Genomic DNA, 27,979 nt, shown 5'->3' on the forward strand with positions numbered 1-27,979 from the left:
ACACCAGAGCAGGTTGCTCACAGCCACATCCAGCCTGGCCTTCAAAGCCTCCAGGGATGAGACTTCCACCACCTCCCTGGGCAACCTGTGCCAGTGTCCCTCCACCCTCATGGGGAAGAATTTCTTCCTAACATCCAATCTGAATCCCCGCACTTCTAGTTTTGCTCCATTCCCCCCAGTCCTATCCCGACCCAACACCCTAAAAAGTCCCTCCCCAGCTTTCTTGTAGCCTCCTTCAGATCCTGGAAGGCCACAAGAAGGAATCCTTGGAGCCTTCTCTTCTCCAGACTGAATGACCCCAACTCTCTCAGTCTGTCCTCATAGCAGAGCACCTCCAGCCCTCTGCTCACCCTGGTGGCCCTTGTCTGGAAACCTTCCAGCACCTCCAGATCCTTCTTGCAACAGATGCTCCAGAACTGGACACAGAGCTCCAGGTGTGGTCTCATCAGGATGGAGCAGGGGCTGAGAATCACCTCCCAGACCCTGCTGGTCACATTTCTCTTGATGCAGCCCAGGGTGCAATTGGCTCTCTGGGCTGCAAGTGCATGCTGGTGGCTCCTGTTGAGCTTGTAGATGAACACTTCCCTTAAGGATAATCCAGAACTAGAAGCACAGGATGGGGATGGAAGAGGCTCCTGATCCAAAGAAGAGAGATTCCAAATGTGTCCAGAGATGCAACCTAACTGATTAGCAAACATTGACTGCCTGAAGTCAAGGCACCTCTGGGAAAAACACTCAGGCTGTGCATCCATTCAGGCTGTCGCCATCCCGTAATAAGGAACAAACACACAGGGTGGGCAGCACCAGGAGGAAAGGGAAAGTATTGGAGATGTGGCAGTAAAGGCAGGAAAAGATTACCCCTCAGCTGGTCACGAATCTGTCCCCCTGGGGCAGTGCTCCCAAATACAACTGTGGCTGATCAGTGAGAGACTCCAAGTTGGGTCCAAGGAGATGTGAAATGGCACAAATGAAACAATGCTGCAAAGGAAAGGGCCTCTGCTTGGCACAGCTTTGCCTGATGGTTTCTGCCTTGCTCAGGAGAAAGTGAAGCAGAAAAGGCCATGGTGAAGATCTCTGCTCTCCCAGTCCTCTGGAATAGGACTGCAGGTGCAGGATCAGCTTCCCAGGGAGGAGGGAAACAGGTTGCAGAAATAGCTGCTCAGGAGGGAATGGCTCCAGGCATGGTCTTTGCCTCAGAAGGAGGAATGGGCACAGCACTGAACACAAGCTGTTGTGTTTCCATGGATCAGAGAGGAAGGACATCCATAGACATGGGTGAGAGATGGGAACAAAGCAGGATTGTGCAGGAAGGAGGAGCCAGCACAAGTTCTACACCATGAGGGTAGTGGAACAGTGGAACAGGTTGCCCAGGGAGGGGATTGGGGTCCCATCCCTGGAGAGATTGAAGGTAAGGCTTGACAGGGCTCTGGGCAACCTGATCTAGTTGAGGCTGTCCCTGGGAAGGTTGGACAAGATAACCTTTGGAGGTCCCTTCCAGCCCAGCCCATTCTAGGATCAGTGAGATATGGGAACCAAGCAGATTCTGCATGAAGTGCAAAAGGAAGACACCACCTGGGGCTTCTCAGAGCTCTGGGCCTGGCTATGGTTGTGGATTCCTGCCTTAGGCTTCAGTCTCAAGAAGTTGGTTGGAGCACTAACCCTGAACTTGTTCAGCTTTGTTTGCATGGCTGTTAGAGTGCAGGGCATGTGTGAGTGCTGGTCTGCTTGAGGGAGCAGAACAGTGGACATCAAGGACCTCTCTGGGAAGAGCTGGGGCAAAGGTCACCTTCAAGAGCAGGCCCTAAGCCTCTGTCTTCTCCTAAGCACCCATTTCAAGGACCAGGCCCAAGGCCTGTCTGCAAGACTTTCCTGAGGTTCTTTTGCCTTCTTTCTGTTGCTTTTGGGAGACTCTTGAGTTTCTCATTCCATCAGCTGGGCAGGAGATGTTCTCCTCACCTTTCACATGTTTTGGAGTCTCTTGAGTTTGTCACCAGACATTGGTTTGGTCACCAGCTGTGTTCAAACTTTTCCCTTCACCTTCTAATCACAGAAACACAGAATCACCCAGGTTGGAAAAGACCTCAGAGATCATCAAGTCCAACATACCACCGAACACCCCATGACACCTAATCCATGGCTCCAAGTGCCACATCCAATCTTGTTATGAACACCTCCAGTGATGGTGACTCCAGCACCTCCCTGGGCAGCACATTCCAGTGGCCAATTCCTCTTTCTGGGAAGAACTTTCCCTCACCTCCAGCCAAAACTTCCCCTGATGCAGCCAATTATAAAACTGTAACAGGACTCTTTCCCAGTACAGATTGTGCCCACTCCCAGGAAAGGCTACACCACCTGAAGCCCTCTAACCACTCCTCTAGGACTCCTCCCAGTACAAACCATATCCCCTTACCCACTCCCTGACAGACTGGGCCCCATCACAGTACAAACTATCTGACTGTTCTTCAGAGATGGAGTTTCTGGTGTGTCCTATCCCCAGTCAGAAAGGCACCACAGCATCTGGGAGGAACCATTCCAAATGCACTGGGGTCAAGCAAACCCTGCACACAGGGAAGGCCAACTGCAGCTGGGCTGTGGCAGGAAGTGTGGCCACACAGACTCAGATGTTGTCCTCCCTCAGACTCAGCACTGCTGTGGCCACATCTGGATGCTTGGTGTCTGGCTTTGGGAATGTCCAGACTGAAGGAATGGAGAGGAACTGCAGAGGCTGCAGAGGAGATCTACTATGATGGGGTTGACATCACTGTGGAGAGCCTGAGAGACCTGGGCTGCATCAGCCTGCTGAATGGAGGATCAGGGCACTGCCAGAGCAATGTGCACATGGCTGAAAGGTGAATTCAGAAAGGATGGAGTTCTTCTGGGGAGTGGGAAGAGAACAAAACCTCCACACAGTGCAGCTTGGAAGGTTCAGAGTGGAGATGAGGCAAAAGAAATGTCCCTCAAAGGGCAGAGCTGCTATGCATGAGGCCCTCCAGAGGTGTCAGGAAACAGCAGGGAGAGCTGAGACAGCTCAGGGAAGGGATGGAAATGGCAGGAGGAGAGCTGAGTGGGGAAGCAAGATTGGTGTCAGCAGCCTGAAGGGAAAGAGCTGCAGGCATGGGACAGTGTAGGAGAGGCTGCAGTAGGGATGGCCAAGGGCTCTGGCAAGGCTGAAAGGACCAACAGGACCAAGGTCTTTGTGCCCTTGGCTCTGGCACTTGCCTCTGCCACCAAGGCCTGTGAGGAGAAACTTGGCTTTGAGGTTCTTCTATTCTGAGGGCAGTGGTCAGGGCTTGGCCTTTCTGCTTCCTAGACCAAAGGCAAGTTTTTCTCCCCTGTACTTTGCCTTTGTCTCCCTGCAATCCTGGCCTCTAACAAGCTGCTCTAACGAGTCCCTGGGGAGCCTTTGTCAGTAACAAGCCTCAGTGAGGCCAATCAGTGCTTCAAGGTACTTTGGAGTTTGCTTCTGACTTGGACTTCTTGAGAGGCTTCTTGGCAGTACCTTGGCAGAGTCTCCTGGCAGTACCTGAGGATGATGTAATCAGCCCCAAATACTCCATGGGGCTCATTAAATACTTCTGAACCTCTAATTATTGCCAAGGTTTCTGTAGATAATTGGAGAGGTTTTTATTGCACAAAGCATCTGATAAAAATGATTTCACAGGGTGAATCAGAGACCTGACCCACAGTTGAGGGACCGGATCTGCCTTGCCAGGGTCTGGGGGTCAGGGCTTGGCCATTTGGATCAATGAAACCCCTCCAGGTTTCCTCAGCAGCAGAGCCACCTTGAGCTGCTTGTCCTGACCTGTCAGCACTGCCTCAGTTCTCTACTCTCACCACAGCCTGGAGATGCTTCAGTGCCTCCAGTGATGCTTCCCTTGCATCCACTGTCTCCTTCTGCTCTGACCAGCCCCTGGGGGCCCTTTCCCAGTATGCTTCACTGGGACCCATTAACAGTAGAACAAACTTCAGAGTTTGAAACTGACTTTGACTTGTGGAGAGGTTTCATCAGCTTCTCAGTCTCTGAGGTTTATGGACTTGGCACCAAAGCCACCAGAGGGCTCCTTTAAATGCCTTGGGCTGGTCTGCTGCTGCTGAGCTGGGCCAGGCTCCTTGGCATGATGGAGCTCTGTCCAGGACCAACTCCTCTGCACAGCACAGCATGGCTGAGGGCATCTCGGGGAGATGAGAAAGGCAGAGAGAGCTTCAAGGTGGCCAGGATTGGGAGGATGCTGAGAGCTCACGGGGGGAGAAGTCACTGCATTTGCTGACAGGGTGAGTCTGTGGTTGCAGGGCAGTGCAGCTGCAGTTCCTGGAGGCATCTCCTAAAGCTGGGGCAGGGACTCTGCTGCCTGCCAGGCTCAGGTCTCAAGCAGCCCAGGGAGCTCTTCATGCAGCTTTGGGGAGAAGCTGTGGTTGGAATGAGTTACCCTGGGCAGGGCAAGGCAGGGCAGAGCAAGGCAGGTTCCTTTTGCTGTGGAGAGGCTGCTGTGTGGGTCAGGGCTGCTCTCAGCTCCAGCTCATTTCCAGAACATTTTCAGGGGGACTTTTCATGACTTTGTTCAGGCCAGGGCTTCCTGACCCAGTCTCTGCTATCTTTTCATCCACTCTCTGTGGCCTGGCTGGTGAGGAGGAAAACTCAGCTGTGCCTTTAGAGCAAGGGCTGAGCCTCTTCAACCATCACACAGAGCTTTACTGGGAACCTCACCAAGTGCCTATACTCCTCACCTGAAGGCATTCCTGAGTGTCTGTCTGTCCCTCTCCTTGTCTGCCTCAGATGCTCTTTGTGCTGCTGATGGCTCTCTGGGCATGGAAGCTTCAGCTGCAGTCAGGCACAGACACTGTGAGATCTTCTGTGCAGGTGGAGCCACAGCAATGAGGTGTCCCAGCTGTCCTGAGCCTGTGAAGCTCTGGGCAGTGCAGGCTGTGAGGCTGGGAATGAGCTGACTTCAGGAGCTGCCATGGTCATGCTTTGGCTGTGTCCTTGAAGTGTCCATCCAGGCTGTGCTACCTTCCAGGGGACACTGAGCCAAGTGTCTCCTGGACTAGAAGTGGGATGCTGAGACCCTGAGACACTGAGTGCTGTGTGGTGGATCCCTCTGCTCTCAGCAGTGTCTGGTGGCTTCTCAGGGTGACATGGGAGCATGGTCACCCTCCAGCTGAGGTGCAGAGCAGGGTGACTTAGAGTCCATGGGGACTCTCACACTCTTGCCTTTTACCCTAAACCAGGACCAAGCAGAGCTCCAGCCTTGGAGCTGAAGGAAGGTCCCTGAGAAGCAGCAGGTGTCGGTGTGACAGGAGAGGGTCTGTGGGGAGTGGTTTTGGTTGTGCTGAAAGAATTATCTTCTGACTTGTCATCTTCCTCTTCTGACAGTGCCTCATGGCCAGAGGCAGCAGATGGCCAACAGCAGCTCCATCACTCACTTCCTCCTCCTGCCATTCCCAGGCACAAGGCAGCTACAGCTCCTGCACTTCTGGCTCTTCCTGGCCATCTACCTGGCTGCCCTGCTGGGCAATGGCCTCATCATCACCACCATAGCTTGGGACCACCACCTCCACACCCCCATGTACTTCTTCCTCCTCAACCTCGCCCTCCTTGACATGGGTGCCATCTCCACCACTGTGCCCAAGTCCATGGCCAATTCCCTGAGGGACACCAGGGACATCTCCTATGCAGGATGTGCTGCACAAGTCTTTTTTATCCTCTTTTTGCTTTCAGCGGAGGTTTTTCTCCTCACCACCATGTCCTACGATCGCTACGTTGCCATCTGCAGACCCCTGCACTATGAGACCCTCCTGGGTAGCAGAGTTTGTTTCCACCTGGCAGCAGCTGCCTGGGGTTGTGGGGCTCTGAATGCTCTGCTGCACACAGCCAATACATTTTTATTGCCCCTCTGCCAGGACAATGCTGTGCAGCAGTTCTTCTGTGAAATCCCCCAGATCCTCAAGCTCTCCTGCTCCACATCCTACCTCAGGGAACTTTGGCTTCTTGTGGCCAGTATCTGTTTGTACTGTGTCTGTTTTGTGGTCATTGTGTTGTCCTATGTGGAGATCTTCAGGGCAGTGCTGAGGATCCCCTCTCAGCAGGGACGCCACAAAGCCTTTGCCACCTGCCTCCCTCACCTGGCTGTGGTCTCCCTGTTTCTCAGCACTGGCTCCTTTGCCTACCTGAAGCCCTCCTCCATCTCCTCCCCATCCCTGGATCTGGTGGTGTCAGTTCTGTACTCAGTGGTGCCTCCAGCAGTGAACCCTCTCATCTACAGCCTGAGGAACCAGGAGCTCAAGGCTGCCCTCAGCCAACTGATCCCTGGATGCTTTCAGAAGTAATAAACTCTTTGTCTTCTCCTGCAGAGCAGTTGTGATGTCACTCAGTGCAGGCCCAGCCTGGCTGTTCGAGTTCTGGCTGCTACTGGGGCTGTTCCCCTTGGGAGAATGTTGTTCCTACACAAATGTCTTTCTTCAGACCATTTCTGGTTCAGTGTTGTCCTGTCTGCTGTGACCTGGAGGCTGCAGACATGAGGAGCTGTGCTCCCTGTGTATTCAATACAATAAAGGACCCTGCAGGGAGTTGTTTCTCTGAATTCCTTCTTCCAAGGCTTCTGTGGGCTGCAGGGCAGTGCCTGTGTGCAGAGGTGGAGGGGCAGAGTCTCAGCACAGCAGCAGTGCCAGGGAGCCCCAGAGCTTGGGCTGTCCTCAGCTGCTCCTTCTTCCCTTCCACCCTCTCCTGCTGAGCCTCTGTGCTGGGGCAAGGCTTGAGTGCTCTGGCAGCTTGGGCACTGTGCTGCTGTGTGGCAGTGCTGGGACTGCAGGCAGGGAGAGTCCAGGGCTGCTTGTGGGACAGAGCTGTGCTCCAGATCAGCACTGCCATCAGAACAGGAGCTCTCCTCATGCCTTCATACCCCAACATCCTCCTATTGCAGACTGCGCCTACTCCACTGTTCATACTGGATACCCTGATCCCCTTCCAGTGTAGACTCAGTCTGAACATGGTTCCTTTAACCCCTCCCAGTACAGATGTGGCCTCATCCCAGTACAAACTGCATCCTACTGTCCTCTAGCACTGCAGCCTGGTTCCCATCCCAGCACTGAATGTATCCCATGGCTCCCCTCCCAGTGCCATCTGCATCCATCCCCATACAATCTGCACACCCTCATGCCCTCCCAGTACAGCCTGGGCCCTGGCCCTGTCCAAACAGGATCCCTTTCATCCCTCCAGGTGCACCTTAGGCCTTGTCTCAATAAAAAGTGGGTCTCCTTATCCCTTCCCAGTACAGCCTGGCCCCATTTCAGTACAAGCTGCATTCCCTGGGCCTATTCCACTACAGTCTGGTCTCCACATATTACAATCTGGATGGCTGGGCCCAGTATGTCTCCAGCAGTGCCACTGAGCCTGCTCTCACTGTAGGATGATCTGGAGACAGGCACCATGGTGACAATGACTGAGGCCTCAGGGGCACCAGTGCCCAAGCTGGCCCTGCACATGTACATGCCAGAGTCAGCTGCCATGACATGGGGCACATGCAGCCAGGAGACCGAGAGCTGGGGTTGGGGACAGCCACCAGTGTCACAGGGTGGGGGACAGGGCAGGGGTAGAGGTAGAAGCCACCATCAGGCAGTGCCATGGAGGGGATGACCAGCGTGGTGATGTCACCCTGCTCAGCGCAGTACTGTGGCACCAGGGTGGGTGTGAGTGGCACTGCTGTGTGCCCAAAAACCCCCAGAGCACCCAGGGGTGCTGGTACAATTAGGAACCATTTAACCCTTCCCAGTACAGACCTGGTCACATCTCAGTACAAACTGCATCTCCTCAACCCCTCCCAGCTCAGATGTGGTCTTATCCCAGGACAAACTACATCCCTTTGCCATCTCCCATACAGTTTCCTGTGCCACTACAAAGTGCATCCCTTGGACCCCTTCCCAGCCCCAGCTGCACCCAGCACAGCACAAAGTGGATATCCTGATCCCAGTGCAGCTGTGGCCTGATCCTGGTACCCCAGTACAAAGTGCATTTCCTGAAACCCTGATTTCATCCCAGCACAGACCAGGACCCATCCCTGCAAACTGATCCCCTGATGCCATCCCAGTTCAGACTGGGGCCCCCTCCAGCTAGAAACTGAACCTCTCTGAGCTCTCCCAGTACAGACTGGGCTCCCTCCCAGTACTAACAGGAGCCCCTGGTGCCTCCTAGTAAAGTCTTGGACACCTCCCACTACAAGCTGATCCCATGGCCTCTCCCAGTAACAGTGGCCCTTGTCCCAGTATATGCTGAAATCCTACCCTAGTACCAACTGGGCCCTTCCTGTGCAAACTGGATTCCTGCAGTTTGGGGCTCCCCAGGTCAGGAGAGACAGAGATCTGCTGGAGAGAGTCCTACAGAGGCTAGGAGGATGAGGAAGGGACTTGAACATCTCTGTGGCCAAGCCACTATCCATTATTGACCTGGAGTCCTGGCTCACTGGAGAGGTCCTAGGGTATTGGAGAGCAGCAAATGTGACAGCCAGCTCCAGGAAAGGAAGAAAGGAGGATCCAGGAAACTATAGACCTGGCAGTGTGAGCTTGGTAGCAGGGCAGGGCATGGAGCAGAGCATCTCCAGCACCATTACATGACCTGGAGAGGACAAGCAGGGGATCAGGCCCAGTCAGCATGGGTTTAGGAAGGGCAGGTCCTGCCTGACCCACCTGATCTCTGCCTCTGACAGGAGGAGTGACTGTTGGATGAGGGCAAGGCTGTGAGTATTGTCTCCCTAGACTTTCCAAAAGCCTTTGGCACTGCTCTCCACAGAATTCTCCTGGGCAAAGTGGCTGCTCCTGCCTTGGATGAGCAATGCTCTGCTGGATACAGCCTTGGCTGGGTGAAAGGGCTCAGAGTGGTGTTCAGTGGAGTTCAATCCAGCTGGTGGCAGACAGTCACAAGTGGTGTTCCTCAGGGCTCAGTGTTGGGACCACTTCTGTTTAACATCTTTATTGATGAAGACACAGAGTGTGTCAGCAGTGAGTCAGCAGATGACACCAAGTTAGGTGGCAGAGTTGATCTGCATGAGGGTAGGGAGGCTCTGCAGAGGGACCTGGACAGATTGGATCCATGGCCAATGTTACCATTACTTCATCAAGGCCAAGTGCCAGGTCCTGCACTTGGGGCACAACAACCCCAAGCAGTTCTACAGAGGTAGTGTGGCTGCAGAGCTGCTGTCTGGCAGAAAGGGACCTGGGGGTTCTGATGGACAAGCAGCTGAATAGGAGCCAGCAGTGTGCCCAGGTGGCCGAGAAAGCCAAAGACATCCTGGCTGGGATCAGAAATGCTGTGTCCAGCAGGAGCAGGGAGGTGACTGTCCCCCAGGACTCAGCTTTGGGGAGGCCACACCTTCAGTGTTGTGTCCAGTTTTGGGCACCTCCATCCAAGAGAGATGTGGAGGTGCTGGAGCCAGGGCAGAGGAGGGCAAGGAGCTGGGGAAGGGCCTGAAGAATAAATGTGATGAAGAGCAACTGAAGGAGCTGGGGATGGTTAGTTTGGAGAAGAGGAGGCTGAGGGGAGACCTCATGGCTCTCTACAACTACCTGAAAGGAGGTTGTGGAGAGGCTGCTGCTGGTCTCTTCTCACAGGTCATTAGTGACAGAACAAGAGGGAATGGCCTCTGGCTAGGACTGGGTAGGTTCAGACTGGACAGTAGGAAATAAATTTTCCCATCCAGAGTGGTCAGGGAGTGGAAGGTGCTGCTCAGGGAGGTGGTGGAGTCACCAAGCCTGGAAGTGTTTCAAGGTGGTTTGGATGTGGTGCTTGGGGATATGGTTTAGGGGTGACCCTTGTAGAGCAGGGTTAATGGTTGGGCTTGGTGATCCTGAGGGTCTTCTCCAACCTGAATGTTTCTGTGATTCTGTGACAGACTGAGAGCCCTGGGGCTGTTTAGTGTGGAGAGCAGAAGCCTGAGAGGGGATCTGATCAATGGCTATGAGTACCAGAGGTGGGTGTCAGATGAAGGTGCCAGACTCTTGGCAGTGGTGCCCAGTGATAGGACAAGGGAAATGGGTGCAAGATGGAACACAGCAAGTTCCACCTCAACATGAAGAGAATCTCCTGTGCTGTGAGGGTGCTGGAGCCCTGGAGCAGGCTGCCTGAGAGGTTGTTGAGTCTCCTTCTCTGGAGACTTTCAAACCTGCCTGGATGTGTTGCTGTGTGACCTGTCCTGGGTGATCCTGCTCTGGCAGTGGGGTTGGACTGGAGGATCTCTGGAGTTCCCTTCCAGCCCCTCATATTCTGTGATTCTGTGATCTAAGCCCTCCCAGTTCCGACTGAGGCTCTCCTCAGTCCCAGCCCTCAAAGGCATCTCTGAGCCCTCAGCCTTCCCCTGGACACTACAGCCCCCAAACCTCCTTCCTGTGCTGTGACCCCTTTTTTATATCCCCTCCTACCCTTGAGTGACTCTGCTTGGCCCCTTACAGAGGCAGGGACTGGGAGCTCCCAGAGCAGCCTCATGGCCTTGGAAGGAGAGAAGGAGGTGGACTGTGGCTGAGCAGCTGATGGACACAGGGAGCAGATGGGTGGCAATGCCAAGGGCAGCTCAGCTGTGCCTCAGGATCTCCTGCACAGCAGCAGGCACAAGGCTGGGCAGGGGCTGGGAGGTCACTGATGGCTCAGCAGCTGTTAGGGCAGCAGCAGGAAGAGGGCAGGAAAGGGACTGGGAGGTCACTTCTTGCTGCAGCAGCTGAGAGGGCAGCCCCTGACTCCTGCCTGGCCTCTTTGCTTTTGGCCTCCCAGCTGCCAGAGTCCCCAGCAGGCCAGAAGAAGGCATGTGGTGGGCAAGGGACTTGTGTGACTCCCTGTTCCTAAGCACCTGGTGGCCCCTGCAGGAAGAGCCTTGGAGCTGGGTTGTCACCTCCCTGTCACCTGAGGGCCTGATGGGACAGCAGCAGGGACAGGGCTTGGCTGTGGCTGCTGGAGAAGCTGAGAGGCAGCAGCAGGGACCTGCCTTGGAAGGCCCTGCAGAGGTTTCTTGTGGCTGCTCAGCTGCCAAGCCACAAGCAGGCTGAGGCCTTGGGCCAGCACTGGGACATCAGGGATGCCTGAGAAGCTCCTAGGGCAGGAGTTTTAGTTGGAGGCTCTCAGGATCTGCCTTTCCAAGGCCTGAGGCTCAGAGCTTGGCCTTTCTCTTTCCTAAACTGAGGCCAGGGTTTGTTCAGCTGAACTTTGCCTTTGTCTGCCTTCAATCATGGCCTCCTTGGAGCTTCTCTGACAACCCCTGGGAAGCTTTGTTGCTAATGGCCCTCAGTGAGGCCAATTAATACTTCAAAGCACTTTCTGTTTATCTTCTGACTTCTTGAGCAGATTCCTTCAGTCTCCTCTCAGTGTGTGAGGCTCAGGCAATGATTCCCAAGTGCCCTAAGCGCTATTTGTGTCTTTGCAGTTTTCTTCAGGATTTCAAAGTGCTCCTCACAAAGCCAATTTATTATTTCTTTCTTTCAGCCACCAAATGACAGAGTGGATAAGGACAAGGCTGACCCTGACTGACTGCAAGGGATCCTGAATTCAAATCTATTGCTGTGGCTGTGCCTGGATGCAACCACAAAGCTCACAGACACAGGGATAGAGTTGGCTGTGTACAGTGCTGTGATAAGACACCTTGACCCTGGTGACAGCAAAGGTGTCTGTCCAGACACAGAGAGGTGGAGAGGTAGCTGGCAGAGAGGCTGCCCTGGAGTTCAGCTTCCTTCTCCTGGAGCTCAGGGCAAACACTCACAAAGCTTCAACATTCTCAGAGGATGAGACCTGAGCCTGGAGAAGTCTGACTTGGTGCTGGCCCTTGGTGCAGGTTGTGCCTGAGAGATGTCTGACTGGGGGAGATGCTGGACACAGCTGCTGTGACCCAGGAGAGCTCCAAGGCTCTGGCTTTAGGGTCACTGTTTTTAGAGGGGGAGATCATTGACTTTCATCAGGTGTTTCTCTGAGCTGGAGAACCTTGGATGCTGAATCACCCTGGGATCTTTTGTCATTTGCACAGACCCTGAAGGTTTTGACCTCCAAAGTCACCTCCCTGTTGGCTGTGATCCAAGCACAGATGCACTGAGCTGGCAGGAGGTGACAAACCCCTAAGCCATGGGAGAGCAGTGCAAGGCTGGGAGAGTGAGGGTGCAGCACACCAAGGACACCTCTGAGGGTTCTATTTTATGTCTGTCCTGATCCATACCTGGCTTACCATGGGCTAGCTCATGGCCTAGGCAAGGAGGAAGGGGGAATCACATCAGGTCTTGAGGAGGTTTCCAGTGACAGGGGAACTGTGCCACCACAATCTGCTCTGTGACTTGAGTGCATTTCTCTCAGCCAGAGAGTGGCTGTGTGGTTGCCTCTTGTCTCTGTGCCTCTCAACAGAGAATGTCATCATCCAGTCAGAACGGGAAGGAAATTTGGTGGTTCCTTAGCCTCCAAAGTCTTCTTCAATGTCATTCAGTGACACAAAGCACACAGGAAACACTGATGATGGGAAGTGTCTGCAGCAGTGTGACTTGCTTGGCCATCCTCCTAACTCTCACTACAAACCAATGTGGAACAGCCAGCACAGAGCAGGGCAGGCAGGAAAATCACAGTGGCTGTGACACCAGGGGCAGTGTCCCAGCTGCTGCTGGACACCATCCAAACAGCACTTCCCACCAGCAGTGTTCTCCACTCCTCTTGGTTACTTTTAGCACTCAATGGATTTCTTCAGTGTCATGGTGGACTCTGGGCAGAGTCTTTTGTCCTGCTTCTCCTGGTTGTTGTAGCAGGCTGATGAAATCAGGGTGCTGGAGGAGTTGTTGGGTTGCAGTGAAATTCTGTCCAATGGGTGTAGGTTGTAGCTAACCATACAACATGTGAGCAAAGACGCATCCTGGTGAGGAGTTATTGGCACAGAGAATTTCCAATCACAGCCAATGATTACAGAGACATCACACAGACAGAAACTGAACTGATTGCTGTGGTGGTGTTCCAGAACTGTGACAAATATTGTGGTGCAGGCCCAGCTGGTTGCAGCACCATGAGCTGAGATACAAACTAACACAGCAGTTGAGAGCAGGACCAGGGCTTCAAGGGGAGCCAAGGGGCCCAGACCTGCAGAGCTTGTGGCTCCTTCTTCAGGCATAGGTCAATGTTGCAATTCCCCTTTCCCACAGCCTATCCCCACTCATCTCCCTGTTGCATCTTGATTTGAACAGGGGCTCTTCTCCCCATTTGCCTTTCCCATCTGCTTCAAGGATGCAGCACTTAGTTCTTTATCATTCCTATCCTTTCTCACATGCTTTGGTTGCACATCTCATCACCTCCAGGGCCTCACATGAAGGACATGTGAACATTTCATTACCACTCCCTTTTTGGGTTCCCATTGATTGATTCTATTGCAAACTAAGTCATAGTGCAACATGGATCTACAGGCTGCAGCCCAGGCTCTGGTTGTCTCTCTGGGCTGCAAGTGCTCACTGCTGGCTCCTATTGAGCTTCTCATCCACCAGCACTCCCAAGGCCTTTTCTTCATGGCTGCTCTCAAGCCAGTCCCTGCCCAGCCTATATCAGGATCCATGTACGTGGTCTCTGTGCACAGTGTCCTGTGGGGTGCATGGGGATTATTTTCAGGACTGTCCATGGAACCCCAAACACAAAATCTATTTATGGGTTTGGTCAGGGTGATGTTACACCAGCAACCTGAATTTGATTGGCCTGCTGTGTTACAATCTTTGTGCTCTGGGTTGGTAGTATGGGTGTAAAAGATTCCCCTTTCATTTGGTTCCTGGTGAGTAGATCCATTGACTCCCTGCATCCAGTCTGTATTTTCTCTTCCGCCATGGATTGCGGTTGAGCCACCTGAGGAGAGCTGCTTCAGCCCCAGGCAGGTTTGCTGAACCTTTCATTTCCATGGAAAACAAGAGAGAGCTTAGCCTGCCTTGTTCTGTGGTGTTTCAGCACTTCCAGTAGATCTCAGCAGCACCTGGTCTCCAGGAGCTTGTGCTTGGGCCATGGTGAGTGTCCTTACTGCAAGGAGGAGGGAGGAATGGGCAAGTGGTGTACATCGTACACAGAGTTGCCACTGGTGTCTGCCCAACTGATCCATGCAGTGAGGACAGAGTCTGCTCTCAGCACTGGCTTGGTCACAAATCCAAACCACAGCACCAGAGGAGCTGCTGTGAAGAAAATTAACTCCATCAAGGCTGAAACCAGGATGATCTCCCCCTCACTCCATACCCTTATGTGGTGAAGGCACATTATGCCCAGAATTATGCTCAGATATTGAAACCTCTTCCAGCATGTGGACAAGTTCCCCCTCCTTTCATGAGGGGAACAAAGGTCAAAGTGGCACAGACCCCTGTGTGGCAATGCCAGCGACGAGCAGTGTGAGCAATCTGGCAGAGCAGGCCTAGAGCCTAACATGGTGGTAGGCCATGATCAGCATAAATGCAGAGCCAGCTAGTAGTGTAGCAAAACAGTGCTGTGCCTGCAGCATGTAACTAAAACAAGACACTGGTAGCTATAAACATGGAAAGTTATCTTGGGACAACAGGACATGCACCTGCATCAACAAACCTTGTGTGTCGTTAGTAGTTGGACCAATAATCTGTAATAGTGCAATGTGTGGTCATCATAGGGAACCAATGGAGCTATGCCAACAGGGCACTCCGAGTTTATATAAGTTGTAGCAGTTCCCTTGCTATGCACTTCTGCCTTTCCTGTCTCTTCTTCTTCTACACTTTACTTTACTGTGCTATACTTGCACCACAGGCCTGCACCACAGGTCTGCACCACTGGAACGATAAAGGAGCAATACTCGATCATATTGGTCAGCCGTATTGATTCCAATCTCCGTCGTCTATAGTGCTGTGGTGCAAGAGGTGATCCAGAAGGAGTCTGGACAGCCCATGTCTGCCTTTGTGTGTCAAGAAACAGGAGCAAGCGTGAAGAGGCCTGAGTGAAGGTGTGGAAATGTGAGGGGGAGAGATGGCTGGGGAAGACAGATGGATGTCAACAGCCTGAAGGGAAAGAGCTGCAGGCATGGGACAGTGTAGCACAGCCTGCAGGAGGGATGGCCAAGGGCTCTGGCAGGGCTGAAAGGCTCAACAGGGACAAGGTCTTGATCCTGTTCCTTCTGGCAGCAGCTTCTGCCACCATGGCTGCTGAGAGGAAGTTTTAGTTGGAGGCTCTCAGGATCTGCGTTTCCAAGGCCTCAGGGTCAGAGCTTGGCCTTTCTCTTTCCTAAACCAAGGCCAGGGTTTGTTCAGCTGCACTTTGCCTTTGTCTGCCTTCAATCATGACCTTCATTGAGCTTCTCTAACCACCCCTGGGAGGCTTTGTTGCTAATGGCCCTCAGTGAGGCCAATTAATACTTCAAGGCACTCTTTGTTTTTCTTCTGACTTCTTGAGCAGATTCCTTCAGTCTCCTCTCAGTGTGTGAGGCTCAGGCAATGATCCCCAAGTGCCCTGAGAGCTATTTGTGTCTTTGCAGTTTTCTTCAGGATTTCAAAGTACTCCTCACAATGCTCCTTTATTCTTTATTTGATATCAAAGGTAGAATATTCTGTTAGCTTTCAGTTCAGAGCAGAGATGATAATTCACCAAGTGACACTGACCCAGGCTGTCTCACCAGGACATCTGTACTTGCAGGGAAATCTGTCCTTCAGGTCTGACATTGAATGGACAACTTTGTTCCTCACCCTCCCCAACCTCCCCATTGCTGTCCCTGCCCAATCCCAATCCCATCCAAGGCTTCCCAGGTGTGGCCGGTTGACGCTGCCCCCTTAAGAAAGGGAATATGGTGGACGGAAGTTGGTAAACGGAAGGAATAGTCTAAACTATTTCATTGGTAAAGTGGGAGGAAGCACCTTCTGAGCTGGGACTATACTGGACATTTCCAGCACTTCTCAGTCAGTCTTGCTTCCACCTCTTCTTCGTGCTGCAGCTTTTTCTGTGCTGGGCTTTCTGCCAAGGCTTCGGCCTTGAAGCCGATAAGATACCAGGCCTGTATTGACTCCTTTCCAATTAACGCAAAACTGCTTTTAACTTCTTTCTTTCTTCTTTCTCCCTTTTTCTGACCTATTCTGGGGAAAGGGGGGGAGAGAGGGGAGAGCGGAGGTGGGGAACGCCCTCTGTCCAGAGGGGGGGTCACTCTCATTTCTGTGTTACTCTGTTGTATATCTTTGTATATATTGTAGATATTGTAAATTTGTAAATATTCCCCTGCATACCTTACATTGCTTTGTAAATATAGCTCCACTGCTTTGCTAATTCAGCTTGCGAGTTTTTTTTCCTTTCCCTTCAATTTTTTTTTCCCTTTTACTTTACAAGGGGGAAGGGAGGAGGCTTCTTGGCCTTACCCCTTCCAAACCCACCACATTTTTTTTATTGGCGCCCAACGTAGGGCTCGATAATTAGTTTAATTTATTACTTGATTGATTTAGTGTTTTCTAGCTGAATTAGCAAACATGAAGGTATTGTGGTTTGTGGAGCGATTATTCTTTTCAATTTTTGGGGCTCTGGTTTACAGATATTGTTTGGGTTTGATTTTGGATTACCTGGGCAAATATTTGGTGCGGACAATTTATATGTGGGTTATGTATAGAGTTAAATTATGGTATGGAAAATGTATTAATTTATTATGGTCAGTGAGATACAGGAATGTTACCTCCACCACTCTCCCAATTGAGATAAAGGGTTTTAGGATTCCGCCCGAGGAGAGAGTAACTTTAGGTGATGCCTGGGATCCAAAGGTGATTTATTTGATGTGTATAATCCTGCTCTCAGTGATAATTAACGTGTATCTGCTGGTCTCTCTGCGGCGAGAGAGAAAGGTGTCCAGAGCTTGTTTTGTTATTAAGACTAGATCAAAAAGAAAACGCCGTGGCTCTCAATCAGTCCCAGAGACATCTAGTGACGAGGACTGTGGAGAACCCGTGTCAGTTAAAAAGAAGGCTAAAAAGTTAATTGGTAAAGCAGCTCTAAATGACTTTGCTGATTCTAGCAAGCAGCCAAGGGCATCGGCTGGTATCAACATGGCACCTACTCCTTCTCCCACTTCTCCTTCTTCTTCTCCGTCGGCCATTAACGGAGCAACGTCACTTCCGCCCACTCCCTCGGTGGGACCGGAAGTCACTGCCCCAGCAGCTGATTTATCTCAGGACCTGTCAGCTTCTATTAAGGTGGCTGTAAATTCAAACACAGCTCCAGTTAAGGTGGCTCCTTTAAAGACTAGAGCTGGAAAGGGCAAAGATGGAGAAGAAGAGGAGGAGACTGATCCTGGTGAGGGGCCCTCTACTGTAAAAGATCCTGCTCAGGAGGAAGAGAAGGTTTGTTTTAAAGATCTAGCTAACCTAGTGAGATCAAAGCAGGATAGAGATGAAGCTAGGAAAGCAGCTGGCAAAGGTGGTTCTCAGCTTAAAGAGATCCTTAGGAGAATGACAGCAGGATTTTACGGGCAAAGAATTCAGGGAGACGAGGAGGAAGATGATATTACGGACTGTTCTTCACCCCGGGAGGAATTGAGAAATGTCCGTAAAGATTTCACCAGGGCAGATAAGGAGCCAGTTCTAGCTTGGCTTAGTAGGTGTTATGATACAGGTGCTTCAGCTCTAACAGTTGGAGACAAGTCAGCAGCTCAGTTAGGAACTCTCTCAAGGGACAATGGAATAGATAGACATCTAGGCGAAGCTCTCGGTAAGGTTAATCTGTGGATACGCCTTTTAATAGCGGTTGCCCTGAGATACCCTTCCCGAGATGATCTTCCCTGGAATCCTAAACCCTGGACTACCATAGATGAGGGAATTAAGCGCTTGAGAGAATTCGCTGTTAGAGAGCTACTCTATGGTGAACATGAAACTCTGAATCCTGATGACATTCCTGTGGGTATTGGTCTTGCTAAAAAGATCATCAAACTTGCTCCTCCAATTATGCAAACATTCTGGCAAGCAGAATTGTGTCAAGAAGTTATGGTGGAGCTTCTCCTACGGTTGGCCAATTCAGTGATCAAATGAGACAATTGGAGGATAGCATGACACGTGGTTCTTTGGTGTCGGCCATTAAAACGATGTCTGGTGATATTCAGAATTGCATAAGAGAGTTAAAAGATTCCATATACCAATTGGCACAAAGGGATAGTTTCAATTCTTCCTCCAGGTGGGTACAAGTTTCATCTGTGAGGAATACACGTCCTCCAAGGAGGTCATTCCAAAACAGGACATTCCAAAACAGGTCATTCCAAAACAGACCACCAAGGCAATCACGTAGAACTATTTGGATAACTCTGCGTGATCAGTTTGGTGAGAACATGAACCGCTGGGATGGCCAACCAACTTCTAATCTTTTCAGGAGACTGAGGGAATTGCAAAGTGGCAGAACCCGAGGTAGCAATACCAGAAGGGTAGCTGTTACTTCCACAGTTCCCCAGAACAACTCTTATGGCTCCAACAGTGGCTCCAGTTATAACATGCAAAGTTATAACCCTGCAAACTATGTGCAATGCACATGTGCGCATGTTCCCCATAACTAGGGGTGCCCTGCCTCCCGCCAGGGGGAGGAGAGGGATAACAGAGATAACAGAATCTATTGGGATGTGTACATCCAGTGGCCTGGCACTTCACAATTTCGGAAGTACAGGGCCTTGGTTGACACAGGAGCTCAGTGCACCATAATACCATCAAATTATCAGGGATCAGAGTCCATAACTATTCTGGGAGTCACTGGTGGATCTCAAGAGTTAAGTAAGGTAGAGGTTAACATAAGTTTAACTGGTAAACAATGGAGGAAGCATACAGTTGTGACCGGACCTGACGCACCTTGTATTTTGGGAATTGATTTTCTGAGAGAAGGGCGTTTCAAAGACCCTAGAGGTTACAAATGGGCTTTTGGAGTAGCTTCTATAGAAACTGATGGACAAAAATTGAAGCTGTCTGCTAGACCTGAACTTTCTGATGAATCTGCAGTTGTGGGACAACATAAGATACAGGACATTAAATTGCCGGTTGCTTCTCAGACTGTGCATCACAGACAATACAGAACCAACCGTGACTCTTTGTTGCCCATTCAGAATCTGAATCGTCAGTTGGAAAGTCAGAAAGTCATCAGCAAAACTCATTCACCTTTCAACAGTCCAGTGTGGCCTGTGCGAAAGCAGAATGGAGACTGGCGTCTGACAGTAGACTACCGAGCCCTGAATGAAGTGACACCACCTATGAGTGCAGCAGTGCCAGACATGATGGAGCTACAGTATGAGCTGGAATCCAAAGAGGCCAAATGGTATGCTACCATAGACATTGCTAATGCATTTTTCTCTATTCCCATAGCAGAGGAATGCAGGCCTCAGTTTGCTTTCACCTGGAGAGGAATCCAGTACACTTTCAACAGGCTGCCAATGGGCTGGATCCACAGCTCAAGCATCTGTCATGCAGTGATTCACGATGCTCTGGAGAAAGGAGGTGCTCCAGAACACATCCAGTTCATCGATGATATCATCGTCTGGGGTAAAACTGCTGAGGAAGTCTTCGAGAAAGGTAACAAAATCATTGACATTCTTCTGAATGCAGGTTTTGCCATCAAGCGAGACAAGGTGAAAGGACCTACCACAGAGATTCAGTTTCTGGGAGTGCGGTGGCAGGATGGACGCCGACACATTCCAGTGGATGTGGTAAATAGAGTCTCTACCATGGCAAGTCCCACAAACAAGCAAGAGACCCTACGTTTCTTGGGGATAGTGGGATTTTGGAGACTGCACATTCCTGGATACAGTCAGATTGTGAAACCTCTGTATGATGTGACTCGAAAGAGAAACCATTTCCACTGGGGACCTGAACAACAAGCAGCCTTTGACCAGATAAAGCAAGAGGTAATTCAAGCAATGGGTCTGGGACCTGTCCGAGATGGTCCAGACATTAAGAACATTTTGTACACGGCTGCAAGTGACAATGGTCCAACCTGGTGCTTGTGGCAAAAAGCTCCAGGTGAGACACGTTGACGACCTCTTGGTTTCTGGAGTCGAGGTTACAGAGGTTCAGAGGCTAACTATACTCCAACAGAGAAAGAAATCTTAGCTGCCTATGAAGGAGTAAAAGCATCTTCTGAAGTGATTGGAACTGAATCACAACTTCTTCTAGCTCCCAGATTACCAGTTTTGAATTGGATGTTCAAAGGCAAAGGCTCCACACCACATCATGCCACAGACTCAACCTGGTCTAAGTGGATGGCTCTGATAACACAGAGAGCTCAAATGGGAAATCTTGAAAGACCTGGTCTAGTGGAGGTGATCTCAAGTTGGCCTGAAGGTACCAACTGTGCCAAACCTCCAGAGGAGAAAGTAACTCGTGCTGAGGAAGCTCCTCCTTACAATGACCTTTCTGATGATGAAAAGAAATATGCTTTGTTCACAGACGGTTCCTGTCGTCTTGTTGGAAACAAGCGAAGGTGGAAGTCTGCAGTGTGGAGTCCAACACGCCGAGTTGCAGAGGCGAAAGATGGAGAAGGAGAATCCAGTCAGTTCGCAGAGGTAAAAGCTGTCCAGCTAGCTCTCGACGTGGCTGAACGTGAGAGATGGCCAAAGCTTTATCTCTACACCGACTCATGGATGGTAGCCAATGCTCTATGGGGTTGGCTAAAGAACTGGAAGAAGAGTGGTTGGCAGAGGAAAGGAAAACCCATTTGGGCAGCCAACCTGTGGCAGGACATTGCTGATCGAATTGAGAGAATTCCAGTGAAAGTGAGACACATCGATGCTCACATTCCTAAGAGCAAAGCTACTGAGGAACAGCAACACAACCATCAGGCAGATCTAGCTGCAAGAGTTTCTCAAGTAGACATGGACTCTAATCTTGATCTCGACTGGAAACACCGAGGTGAGATATTCTTAGCTCGGTGGGCTCACGATTCGTCAGGACATCAAGGCAGAGATGCAACATACCAATGGGCTCGTGACAGATCCATAGACATTTCCATGGATGCTATCACGCAAGTCATCCATGACTGTGACATTTGTGCTGCCATTAAGCAGGCAAAACGACTTAAGCCCTTGTGGTATGGTGACAGATGGTCCAAGTACAAGTATGGTGAAGCTTGGCAGATTGACTACATCACTCTACCACGTTCTCGTTCTGGTAAGCAGTACGTGCTTACTATGGTAGAGGCAAACACTGGGTGGTTGGAAACTTATCCAGTTCCACATGCAACTGCACGCAACACCATTCTCGGTCTGGAGAGACAAATCCTGTGGAGACACGGAACTCCAGAGAGGATTGAGTCAGACAACGGAACTCATTTTAAGAACAACCTTGTAAAGAGCTGGGCAAAAGAGCACGGTATTGAGTGGATATTCCACATTCCCTACTATGCACCAGCTTCAGGGAAGATTGAACGCTACAACGGTTTGTTGAAGACCACTCTCAAAGCCATGGGGGGTGGATCTTTGAAAAACTGGGAAAAACATTTAGCACAAGCAACCTGGCTGGTAAATAGTAGAGGCTCAGTGAACCGAGCTGGACCTGCACATTCAGATTTGCTACAGAAAGTAGAAGGTGATAGAGTTCCTGTTGTTAGAGAAAAGAATCTGTTAGGTAAAACTGTTTGGGTATTTTCACCCTCAGGAGAGGCTAAACCTGTCCGAGGGGTGGTTTCAGCTGAAGGTCCGGGTCACACTTATTGGGTAATGCAAGAGAATGGTGAAATTCAGTGTGTTCCACAAAGAAATTTAACTTTAGCTGAAAGAGGTTAATTTCAAACTGTTGTACAGCTACATCGCATCCAAAGGAAGAACCAACGAGGAATCTACGGTGCACGAACCCTGAGATCCCTGAGAGCCCTGAGTCAACTAAGAGACCCTGAGAATCCCTGTTTCCCTTTTCTTCGCTTTGTCAGTGAAGAAATGAACTGTTTTCCATTTTTCTCATTTTCTGATTTTCTTGGACTTTTGAATCATCTACATCTGAGCATAGCCGGAATGGACTATGAACTTTACTCACGAACTGTAAATATCGTTTTGGATTGGATGGACAGTATGAACAGCCAATGAAATTGTTTAGAAGGGGTGGACTGTGGCCGGTTGACGTTGCCCCCTTAAGAAAGAGAATATGGTGGACGGAAGTTGGTAAACGGAAGGAATAGTCTAAACTAATTTCATTGGACGAGTGGGAGGAAGCACCTTCTGAGCTGGGACTATACTGGGTTTTTCCAGCACCTTATCTTCAGTCTTGCTTCCGTCTTTGCTTCGTGCAGCAGCTCTGCCTGTGCTGGGCTTTCTGCCAAGGCCTCAGCCTTGAAAACAAGATACCAGGCCTGTATATTAACTCCTTTCCAATTAACACAAACTGCTTCTAACTTTTTTTCCCTCTCTTTTCTTTCTCTGGGGAAAGGGGGGGGAAGAGAGGGAAGAGCGGAGGTGGGGAACCCCCCTCTCTGCCGAGAGGGGTTACTCTCATTTCTGTGTTACTCTGTTGTATATCTTTGTATATATTGTAGATATTGTAAATTTGTAAATAATCCCCTGCATTCCCTACGTTGCTTTGTAAATATAGCTCCACCGCTTTGCTAATTCAGCTTGTGAGGTTTTTTTTTCCTTTCCCTTCAATTTTTTTTTTCCCTTTCACTTTACAAGGGGGAAGGGAGGAGGCTTCTTGGCCTTGCCCTTCCACCCACCACACCCTGTTATTGCTATAGATATATATTTTGTTTAAAAGTTTACTTCTACTTCCAAACTGACTCCAGGTTATTTACTTTCTTTGGTAGATTAAAGTCCAGTGAAGGCTTAAACCACCACAATATTTTGGTGCTCCAACACCAGCACTTCGGAAAGAGAGGACTGGAGGCAGAGATGTTGATCTTGAAGACTCTAATGTTCCAGGCTTTTGCATAGGTTTTTGGCTGGATCTTTTGGACCCATGTCACATGGTTTGGTTGATGACAGAGATGCTGCTTGACTGGATAAACACTTTCCCAATGCAATTGGGAATGGACCTCTTAAATTCTATGAATTTCACTGGCAGTGAAACTTCTCTGACATAGAGAATGTTTCTGAAGCAGGCTATGAAACTAACCCTGTAGACAGAAATGTCTTTGTGGAGAAACTGCATTCTATAACAATATATTCTTTATTTATAAATGTAATAATCATAACAGCATTCACTCCACTGTGTGGAGAGGGGGGAGGTGCTAACCCATTAAGAGCTCTATGCAGACCTACAAGGGGCAGGATACAGTCCTTTGTAAGCTCTGATGGCTGAGGGGTGGGATGTTGTGAACACTGTAAGCACTGTAAACAGGGACACAAAGAGGGAGGGGTTGGGTTGAGTGAGTTCTGCCCAGTGAAAAGGGCTGCTCCATCTCAGCCCCAGGCACAAAGGTTTGCCTCACCACCAGCAGACCCACACTTAAACCTTGATGCTTCTGCCCACGAAGCTTCTCTAGCACCTGTCACCACACGCAGGAAAAGGAAACAATAATCATCTCCAAGCAGGGATGGAAAATTGCCTTACATTGCAATATGCTCTCTATGCTTAAACATAATCCTTATAGGGGCATTTGTGACCATGTTGGGTGGGGGAAGAGCTAACCCATGAAGAGCTCTTTGCAGAGGGACAAGGCAGTCTTTCGTAAGCTCCAACCACTGGGTGGGTGTGTGCTGTGAGCACTGCAAGCACTGTGCAAACACAAAGAGGGAAGGGTTGGGTTGTAGTGAGTGTGCCAGATCTCAGCCTGAGCCCCAGGCACAAGGGTTTGGCCCACCACCAGCAGTTCCACATGTAACTTCTGAAGCTCCTGCCCATGCAGTTTCTCTAGCACCTGTCACCACACGCAGGAATAGGAGGCAAAAATCATCTACAAGCAGGGATGGTGAGGAAGTCACACTAGAGGGGCCTAGGACCTCGCAGAACCCAGCAAGCCAATCAGAGGATGTCAAGGGGGTCTCTGTGAAGGATCCTCTGTGACCATGGAGAGGACATGGACACCTGGCATGGCCAACCCACCTCTGCCCTCTAGGACAGAGTGTGGGAACTGCAAGGTGGCCACACTGGGGATAACTCATCCAGAAGGGCTGCCCCAGTTTCCTGGAGTGGTCCCTCTCGCTCAAGAGACCCTTCCCCTAGTAACACAGGACCATGTGACGAGTGTGGGCATCGCTGCCACTATTAGAGGTGCCATACCTCCAGCCAGGTGGAGGCCAGGGACAACAGAGTGTCCTGGAATGTCTTTATGAAATGGCCTGGCACTTCAGAAGCGCTGAAGTACCCAGCTCTGGTGGACACAGGGGCCCAATGCACCCTGATACCATCGAGGTACAAAGGGGCTGAGCCCATAAGCATTTAAGGAGTCACAGGAGGCTCACAAGACTTGACTGTACTGCAGGCTGAGATAAGCCTGACCGGGAATGAATGGGGAAAGCACGACATAGTGACTGGTCCAGATGCACCTTGCATTCTTGGCATTGACTTTCTGCAGGAGGGATGCTTCAAGGAGCCTAGGGGGCACAAGTGGGCGTTTGGGGTGGCAGCTGTGGAGACTGCAGGCAAAGAACAGCTCTCTACCACACCTGAGCTGTTGGATGAGCCCTCTGTAGTGGGCAGCCATAAGAGGCAGGATTTGAAGTTCCCTCTTGCCTCTCACATAGTACATCGCAGGCAATCCAGGACCAACAGACTCTCTGCACCCCATACACCAACTGATTCGATGACTGGAGAGCCAGAAGGTGATCAGCAAGGCTCACTCCCCCTTCAACAGCCTGATATGGCCAGTGTGGAAGGCAAATGGGGAGTGGAGACTGACTGTGGACTACTGTGGCCTGAATGAAGTGACTCCTCCAATCAGCGCTGCCATGCCAGACATGCTGGAGCTCCAGTACGAGCTGGAATCGAAGGCGGCCAAGTGGTATGCCACAAGTGACATTGCTAATGCCTTTTGCTCCATTCCCATTGCAGAAGAATGCAGGTCACAGTTTGCTTTCACCTGGAGGGGAGTACAGTATCAATGGAATAGGTTGTCTCAAGGCTGGGTCCATAGCTCAACCATCTGCCATGAGGTGATCCAGACTGCCTTAGAGAAAGGTGGAGCCCCTGAGCATCTGCAGTTGATTGATGACATCATTGTATGGGGTGACACAACAGAGGAAGTTTACCAGAAGAGTAAAAGGATAATTGATATCCTGTTGGAGGCTGGCTTTGCCATAAAAAGAAACAAGGTCAAAGGGCCTGCCAGGCAGATCCAGTTCCTGGGTGTTCAATGGCAGGATGGCCGTCGCCACATCCCTCAGGAGGTGGTGAACAAGGTAGTCACTATGGTGCAGCCCACAAACAAGAAAGAGACACAGTCATTTTTGGGGCTTGTAGGCTTCTGGAAAATGCACATTCCCGGGTACAGTCAAATTGTGAAGCCTCTCTGCCATGTAACAAAGAAGAAAAATGATTTTGTGTGGGGACCTGAGCAGCAGGTGGCGTTTGACCAGATCAAACAAGAGGTGGTCCAGGCTATGGCTCTGGAACCTGTTCGAACTGGGCCAGAGATCAAGAATGTGCTGTACACTGCGGCTGGTGAGAATGGTCCTATGTGGAGCTTGTGGCAGAAGGTTCCTGCTGAAACAAGGGGCAGGCCCCTAGGTTTCTGGAGGAAGGGCTAAAAAGGCTGTGAGGCCAACTACAGCGTGACAGAGAAGGAAATCCTAGCTGCCTATGAGGGTGTCTGGGCTGCCTCTGAGGTAATTTGGTCTCAGTCACCACTGTTTCTAGTTCCAAGGCTTCCCCTCCTGACCTGGATGTTCAAAGGGAGAGGCTCAACCCCACATCATGCCACAGATGCCACCTGGAGCAAGGGGATGGCCCTGATAACTCAGCGAGCTCAGATGGGGAGCTTTGAATGCCCTGGCATCATGGAAGTGATCATCAACTGGCCAGAGGGTGCTGACTTGGGAATGCCACCAGAGCAGACAGTGACCCGTGCTGAGGAGGCTCCCCCATATAACGATCTCCCTGACAATGAGAAGGGCTATGCTCTATTTACAGATGGGTCCTGCCGGCTTGTAGGAAGCAAGCGGAGATGGAAGGCAGCTGTCTGGAGCCCAACAAGGCAAGTGGCGGAAGCAAGGGATGGAGAAGGTGAATCCAGTCAGTACGCAGAGGGAAAAGCTGTCCAGCTGGCCCTGGATATAGCAGAATGAGAGAACTGGCCAGTGCTGTACCTCTCTGCTGACTCCTGGATCACAGTATCACAGTATCACAGTATCACTTAGGTTGGAAAGGACCTCGAGGATCATCGAGTCCAACCTATCAACACAGACCCCATGACTAGAATCAATAAGGTTGGAAAAGACCTCAAAGATCATCAAGTTCAACCTGTCACTACAGACCTCATGATACACAGAAAGGCGCATGGAGAAGCAATCATGCCTAAAATCACAGGGGGTTTTTGGAGGGGTGGGTTGGTTTGGGGTTTTTTTTGGTCTAACTTCTGGACTTTTCAGCTGAGCTGTAAACTGAAAAGCTGTAAACTGGAGCTTTCTACTTGAGAAGATGCATTTTCTCCAAAAACACGCTAAAATATGGAAAGAAAAATTACTTCAGCTTACCTCATTAAAAATTCTTTGTCAGGGGAGGGAAAGGAGTAAAAGATTCCATTCATAGAGAACTTTGACAGGGAAGAGTGGACAAAGCAGTTCGCTCACAGAATCAACATGTCTGCTAAGGCTATAAATCTACAGACCAAGAGGCAGGCTGTGATGGGATATCACAGTAGTCTCCCTGACAAACATTGGGCATTTATCAGACTTAAATGAACACAGATTGTTTCAGCACTTCTCTGAACAGCCACCACAGAAACATCCATGGCTCAGGGGGGTGATGGGTGAGCCAGTGCTTGTCTGGAAGCAACAGAGATGCACTGGCACACTCAAGCTTCCATCAGGGACTTACAGCCCGTGGTTCCTCACCCATTTGGAGCACATGTGGTGCTAGCATGCAGTGGTCTGTGCTCAGTTGAGCTCAAAAGTCCACTCCCCCCCACAATGAATCAACATGGATTACAGCAAAATCTTTTGATCACTTCAGAATAAAAACTTGCCACTATGAGAATATACTTCATATAGAATAGAATAGAATAGAATAGAATAGAATAGAATAGAATAGAATAGAATAGAATAGAATAGAATAGAATAGAATAAACCAGGTTGGAAGAGACCTTCAAGATCATCGCATCCAACCTATCACCCAACACCACCCAATCAACATGGCACCAAGTGCCACGTCCAATCTCCCCTTGAACGCCTCCAGGGTCGATGACTCAACCACCTCCCTGGGCAACCCGTTCCAATGCCGAATGACTCGCTCAGTGAAGAACTTCCTCCTCACCTCCAGTCTGAACCTCCCCTGGCGCAGCTTGAGACTGTGTCCCCTTGTTCTGGTGCTGGTTGCCTGGGAGAAGAGGCCAACCCCTTCCTGGCTACAACCACCCTTCAGGTAGTTGTAGAGGGCAATGAGGTCACCCCTGAGCCTCCTCTTCTCCAGGCTAAACAATCCCAGCTCCCTCAGCCTCTCCTCATAGGGCTTATGTTCAAGGCCTCTCACCAGCCTTGTTGCCCTTCTCTGGACACGCTCAAGTGTCTCAATGTCCTTCTTAAACTGAGGAGCCCAGAACTGGACACAGTACTCAAGGTGCGGCCTAACCAGAGCAGAGTACAGGGGCACTATGACCTCCCTGCTCCTGCTGGCCACACTATTCCTAATGCAGGCCAGTATGCTATTGGCCCTCCTGGCCACCTGGGCACACTGCTGGCTCATATTCAGGTGGCTGTCGATCAGCACACCCAGGTCCCTCTCTGTTTGGGAGCTCTTCAGCCACTTCGACCCCAGCCTGTAGCTCTGCATGGGATTGCCGTAGCCAAAGTGCAGCACTCGGCACTTGGACTTGTTGAAAGCCATCCCATTGGACTCTGCCCATCTGTCCAGTCTGTCGAGGTCCCTCTGCAGAGCCTTTCTACCCTCTAACTGACTAACATCTGCCCCTAACTTTGTGTCA

General features: G+C 50.6%; 2 protein-coding genes across 2 annotated transcripts in view; one reads left to right on the forward strand and one right to left on the reverse strand.

The window, feature by feature from the left end:
* The window catches only part of LOC137456464 (zinc finger protein 850-like), a 262,080-nt gene that overhangs the window by 130,261 nt on the left and 103,840 nt on the right, over positions 1 to 27,979 (reverse strand). The gene's annotated exons all lie outside the window — the stretch shown is intronic.
* Positions 5,380 to 6,300, forward strand: LOC137456482 (olfactory receptor 14A16-like; the record flags this gene model as incomplete). Its single annotated transcript, XM_068167948.1, has 1 exon — positions 5,380 to 6,300. A coding segment is annotated over exon 1 (906 nt), but the record flags the coding sequence as incomplete, so codon positions are not given.

This window comes from Melanerpes formicivorus, unplaced genomic scaffold, assembly GCF_026170545.1.
Source record: "Melanerpes formicivorus ecotype bairdi unplaced genomic scaffold, bMelFor1.0.p_v2 SCAF_126, whole genome shotgun sequence".
Lineage (NCBI taxonomy): Eukaryota > Metazoa > Chordata > Aves > Piciformes > Picidae > Melanerpes > Melanerpes formicivorus.